The sequence below is a fragment of the Aedes aegypti genome, chromosome 3 (assembly GCF_002204515.2).
Source record: "Aedes aegypti strain LVP_AGWG chromosome 3, AaegL5.0 Primary Assembly, whole genome shotgun sequence".
In the NCBI taxonomy this organism is placed as follows: Eukaryota; Metazoa; Arthropoda; class Insecta; order Diptera; family Culicidae; genus Aedes; species Aedes aegypti.
This window is the reverse complement of record NC_035109.1, coordinates 25,393,369-25,399,804: the sequence shown is the minus strand read 5'-3', so window position 1 is coordinate 25,399,804 and position 6,436 is coordinate 25,393,369. Positions and strand designations below refer to the sequence as shown.

The 6,436-nt window shown below is 38.5% G+C and overlaps 1 protein-coding gene across 1 annotated transcript; it reads right to left on the bottom strand.

Moving 5' to 3' along the window:
* Nucleotides 1-878: 878 nt before the first annotated feature.
* On the bottom strand, nucleotides 879-2,086 carry LOC110678685. Its single transcript, XM_021851897.1, has one exon. The coding sequence runs from the start codon at nucleotides 1,979-1,981 to the stop codon at nucleotides 953-955; it is 1,029 nt and encodes a 342-aa protein (XP_021707589.1). The 5' UTR covers nucleotides 1,982-2,086; the 3' UTR covers nucleotides 879-952.
* Between the last annotated feature and the right edge of the window lie 4,350 nt (nucleotides 2,087-6,436).

The following is a 6,436-nucleotide window of genomic DNA, read 5'->3' as shown; positions in this document are numbered from 1 at the left end:
CGCTTTTCCGAAGTCTTGATACGCACAGAAGGCAACTTACGGCAAAACAATTCACAAGGAGTCAGTCCGGAAAATGATGCGCAACAAAACAACTAAAAAAATATGTTGATGAAACGCGAAGCTGTAATCAACTCGGGGCTGCAATCATCTATTATTTTTAGTAATGGAATTTAGTTCAATGTATGTGAGATAGCTTAAGGTTTAATAAAAAAACACAAAATTCTCATATTTGGTATAAACGTTCAGTTTCATTTTTTTCTTCTTCAATTAAGTCGAAAATAATTATAATTATTCTTATAATATGAACATATCAGTCTAGTAAGGCATACGGTTGAACAATCATAATCAACCACAAACCACTTATTACACATACATTACTTTTCTTATTTCTATTTTATAGTTCAACTATTTTCTAACTATTTGCGTTAATGTGAATTTCGTGAAAAGGCACAATATAACCATCATTTGGCAAACTGTAAACGAAAAATTTTGTTCGAGAAAACAGACGTTTTCAAATGGTTACATAACTTAACCACCCATTTCCCACATTGTGATTTTCCCGATTACCATTCACCAAACTGTCAAACCAGTTTGTGAAAGGGTTGGTTTATTGTTATTTTGGATGTCATTTGGAACTATTCTAATATTGTAGTTAATGGTTATGAACAGTTAGGGAAACAGTAGAAATACGGTTCATGATTATGCGGGTGGTTACTTCCCTGGAGAACATTTTTATCCTGAGAAGGGACTGCAACAAAATCCAAGCGATTTAGGCTTAAGTGTAATTCCTGAGTGAATTTATCACAATATTTGCTGTTCTTTTTTTCTTTAAAATAATGAATAAAATCGGATTTGAGATGAAAATATAATCGGTTATTTCATTTCATTCAAATTACATCGTTCTGTTCACTTTTGTTACATGTGATCAACATCTGGACAGTCAGTTACACTGTCAGCCAGGACTTTTTACCTCTGTCTCCTCAGGGCGAACTGCAGATTGGACAGCAATAATAATTTCTTCAGCTGCTTTTTCTTTCGCAATCATTCCTTCCAATTTACGAGCAATATTCGAAAGAATGGAAACCGCCGAAGAAATGCCTTGAAAAACTTCCTCAACATCTTTCATCCATCCTCCATTTACAGCATGAGCCACTGATGCCCCCCGATGAACAGATTGTAGTCGGGCTGCTTCCGAGACGCCAGTCCACCTGAAATACTTCGCAAGTTCCAAAGGAGGCGACGGAGCATTTTTCATTTCCTCTTGTTTATGCGCCGCTGACAACCAGGAACTGTGATGGCCTTCCAGTTCAGGATGGTTGTTCTTCAACTCTTTTGCTAGAGCTGCATTATCCCGGGTCGAATGAGCTCCCGAACGATCTGGATTGTTGGGTGCAATTAACTGTTTGAGGACCATTTGGTGTTGAGGGTTGGTTTCAACATTTACCGAATATGCATGAATGAACATTTTGATTTGCTTGCCTCTCCATGAAGTGAGCAGTCGAGGAGTGACTCCAGAAATAGTGTAGGCCTTCCTTTTCATTTGATCTTGCATCGTGACGAACTTCTCAATATCTTCTTGGTCCGGGACTTGCTTTTCAGCCCACTTTGGTCCATCATCATCAAAATTGATATATCTCGATACATGCGCTACAGACAACTTCCAAATGCATTTAATTACGTCCTCAACAGAATCTCCAAAAACATTCTTAGTTCCCACTTCTCTTGGGCGCATCTGACCTCGATAAAGCCGACGGAACATTGTTGCTTTGAAAAAGTACAAATAGTTCTCCGCAGCGTCATCGGATACTATCGAGCAATTAAAACATGAATGGTCGTCATCGTCGGAACCATCGACAGGGAGAAAATGGTTCACTTCACTCAAATCATCCGGAATCGGTAACGGGTCCTGAGAACACAAAGGCTGCGGAGAGGGTGTTTGTTGTTGAGGAAACCATTCATTATCGTGATGATCAGAATCCATGTCTCCCGGCTCTTCCAAATACTCCTCCTCCTCGTACCGTACACCCCCGTTAATTTGAACGGTACCTCATGCAAACCATCGGGGTTCATTTTTAATTTGAACATCTAGTCACCCTAGAAACGTGATTCTGGTTACCTCTTTCGCTGTTTTGTTTTGATTCTGCGTTCCGTTCCATAGCGTTCCATTTCACTTTACTCCTTTCCACGAGGTAAATGATGTTTGGACAATTTTTAATCTGAACGATGTGCAAATTAGCGGGGTACAAATTAAAAAGTGTTCAGATTAAATGTGGTCAAACCAACGGGGGTACCCGGTACCTGCGTATGGGACGATGGAAATTTTCATCTCGATGATAAATCTCAAGTTCCACATTACTTACGCATCCTTATTGCACTCCATTTAGTATTTTTACGAATCAGTTAATACTCCGGCAGCTGAATTTTACACAAGTTTGGGTTGTTTATTTACAGTTTGAAATGAAAATCGGATAAAAAAAGACAACAAAACACCGTCAATGTGAATAAAACCATGGTGTGTCATACGCATGAAGTTGTCTTGGTGGCAGTACTTATGATGTTCGGTTACCATAAAATTTTTGAAAGTAATGAATTAGTTTCAAAATTATTTCGCAGTTTTAAATATTGCTCTTCGAATGTTCTTATGATTTGGTAATAAAAAGACAACTTAAAGACAAAGACAAATTAAAGACCTCCATGTCCCTTGCAGTTGCCCAAAATTTTATGGCTCATAAGGTAATCTAGAATGCCGTTCAAAGTGTACTGCGATCTGTCAAACTTGGGTACCTTTTGCACTACCGAGGGACCAAATGCAGTACTAGAAGTGGTACCCAATCTGAGCCCGAGTGTGACGGACCTGGTTTTACAGTATCTCAACGGCATAAAGAATCTCAAGCTGAAGTTCGGACCCAAGGACGGATGGAACCTGGTAGGATATTCCAACTCAGACTGGGCCGGAGACAGACGTACTCGACGATCGACTACTGGTTTTATATTTTTCTACGGCGGAGGACCAGTCAGCTGGAACAACAAAGGCCAGGATTCGGTAGCCCTATCATCTTTGGAGGCCGAATACAACGTTTTAACCAGGTCCGTCACACTCGGGCTCAGATTGTGTACCACTTCTAGTACTGCATTTGGTCCCTCGGTAGTACAAAAGGTAGCCAAGTTTGACAGATCGCAATACACTTTTCACGGCATTCTAGATTACCCAAGGGGGTGGTCACTCTACGCAGTGTGCCTTGCGCAGCTATGGCACATTTTGGCACACTGACTGGCACAGCTTTCCAATGTGGGTTGCTATAAAATCACAGTGAACTGACATTTCCATCTGAGCAACCATTGAACCACCTGAGTTGTTTGGTATATGTCAAACATGGATTTCACGAAATTTTCACGTTGGGTTCAGGAGGAATCTCACAACAATATACAACATGTTGATTTTATATTCATAAAATTTTTATATTTCAGAATTAAGCTATAGAGCGGCACCAAACCAGCTGGATCGAACTGAAGGTGATGGAATCGACCGAACTGAAGGCGGTTAAATGGGTGAAAAAATGTATGGGAACCTGGGGAAACAAACATAGAAGAATCAATGCCACTCTTTACTCGAGCTTTAAACGAAGAACCCGTTGAAAAGTTGTAATATCTTTTCTCAACTGGACATAAAAGCTAATTTCGGAAGGTTATGCAGTCCCTCATATGAAAGTAAACCCCCGAACGCACTGACAGCGCATTATCAATATTTCATTATTTTTTTAAATGAACTGGAACATGATTTAGGGCTGAAGACTCTTTTTTGGGCACATTTACAAATTTTTGGTTCTCGTAGAACAAAATTTATGTTTTCCATACATTTTTAGACTCTCAACTTTTTCGTAAAACTAAAGCTTAGGCAAACTTAGGCAAGAGGAATCTTTTTCATTCGATTACGTTGACTCAAAATCGCGTTACATTTTTTTAGCATTGGGTGATGATGTTTGTGTTTCGTTATTGAAAAAAACAAAAACTGAATATTGTTCTAGCTGTAACGTCTGTTTGTCTGTGCTTCTGTCGTAATATTCTTCCAATTCTTTGCATCCCTTTATCTTCCATCATGCTCCTGTACATAACCGTTGACGCTTCGTATCGAAGTTCCCGTCTTGTCTAGAATTCGTGTGGGCGATTTCCTAAACCTTTCCATTAAAGATTTACATGTACATGTCACGAAAGTAATGCAACATTTAGAGCATTTTAAATTTTGTATGACAAGAGACAAACAAGAAAAAAAACTACATGTCAATGCTTGCTGAGAACATTTTTCCATAATTTCAGTTCACTGAATGTTTATGGCATGTAATTTTATAGGGCGTTTGGCGCGCTCGGCACACCTCGGCGCACTAATGGCACAGTTGTGCCAAATGAAGTGTGTAGAGTGACCTTCCCCTTGAGATTACCTTATGAGCCATGAAATTTTGGGCAACTGCAAGGGACATCGGGGTCTTTAATTTATCTTTGCTTCAACCTTGGCCTGCTAAGAGACGATGTGGCTACGACGACTTTTAGAGAAGATGGACGACGTCAAGAGAAACCCACAACTTTGTACGAGGACAACATGGGATGCTTGAGTTTTGCAATAGCGGAGCGTTCTAGTGGACGAGTAAAACATATCGATACGAAAAGGAATTTCATACGTGAGTTGTGCGTACAGAGAATTGTTGATTTAAAGTATTGCCCTAGTGAAGATATGGCAGCCGACGCTTTGACAAAACCAGTCGGACCTGTCAAATTGAGTATTTTTTGACGAAAATTGGATTGCAAGGACAATAAAAAGATGCTCATCCAGGAGGAGTGTTGGGAATGAATGAGCACCTTAGTGTATAGTCACCTTAGCTTAAGAGAATAAAAACAAAGTCGAACCTGACAACACTGTATTCAACGATTTTTCAGTTTCAATAAAGCCAGTGACTTGTGTACACGCGTCTCAAGTTTTTCTATCCGAGGAAGTGCCCCGAGCTATAGCCCAACTAACGGGAGCCCAATTAAAACGTACACTCAAAATAATCCAAACGTCATTGTTACGTGGAAACATACGTGGTTTTTTTTCCATCGCACTTTCCACGTAGCTCTTACGTTACTCATAGGTAGCCCAGAATGAACGCATGAACTTTTGAACTTTGTCCATTCCACCGGTGCTACACGTAAGAGCTACGTGGATTTTCCGGTAGCCTTTACAAAGCGTTTCAATAGGACCTAGATGGTTTTGCATTAAATTTAACTGGAATAAAGACCAACCTTATCTCTAATAGGCTTTGGAAGGAAAATGTAGACCTAAAAGATTGTGATATTTTTATATTCAATCTGAGCATTGTGAATCCTGTTTCCCAAATGTTGTGAGTTTGGTCTGTCTTGTTGTAGCCTTCGCCTTCGCGTGCTATCATTGATAGAGGTTATAAATCAGGTATAAAATATGAAGTAATGCAGGGATTCTTCGGTATTCAAAGCATATGTACCTTGCAATCAATCTAACACCGGGTTTAACCCTCTAATACCCAAATTTTTATTTTCGATCTAAATATCATTTTTCGTTATCTAAAATCGTTCTAAACACGTTTTGGGCAATAATTTATTTTTATTCGCAAATTTGTGAATTTTGGTTTTTGATTTTTATAATTTTTATTTTTGAACATCCCTATTCTTTTTCATTTTTTCTTGGAGCCTCTTCTGGTTACTGATTTTTGGCAATAATAAAAATTCAAGTTTTCACGGTACTTTTAAAAATATTAAATTTTAATTTTTTTTCTGGAATTATTTTTATTTTCCGTGTAATTAACGGAAATACAGGTTTGAAATTATTTTAATTCCACCAAGCCCTTCTTCTGTGATAGGTTGATCGTAGAAAAATGTAAAAGCTTCGATTTTTTATATTACACATTAAATGAACCCCAGGCATTTGTAGGTTATATAGGAATACAATTTTTCAAACAATTTTCAAAAATACAAAAAAGTTTCAAAAGTCATAAAAAACCTTACTTATATGCATGTTATAAGTGAAGATTAAATCCAAAAATAAAATCATTTTGATTTCCGAGCTACGAAAAAATACACAAAATTCCAAAGTGTACCCCGTCTAAAGGCGGGGTTGGGTATTAGAGGGTTAAAGTTCAGCAGCTTCTGAAGCTCCTCAAAAATCAAGCGGGCGCCATCTTAGGATTTGCGCTCAACACCGAATGTACGTACAACATGCAGATGTCAAAATGAACTTAGGCACCTACGTGAATTTCACGTAAGTGCGATAGGTAACCTCAGTAACAATTACCGATTCACTATTTGATGGTTATGAATGGCTTAGTGATCTTTATCTTAGTCAGGTAAAGTGAAGGCAAAATGAATTTGGAATGATCTACGTGATTTTTCACGTAGCAATGACGTTTGGATTTTTTTGAGTGTGTACAAT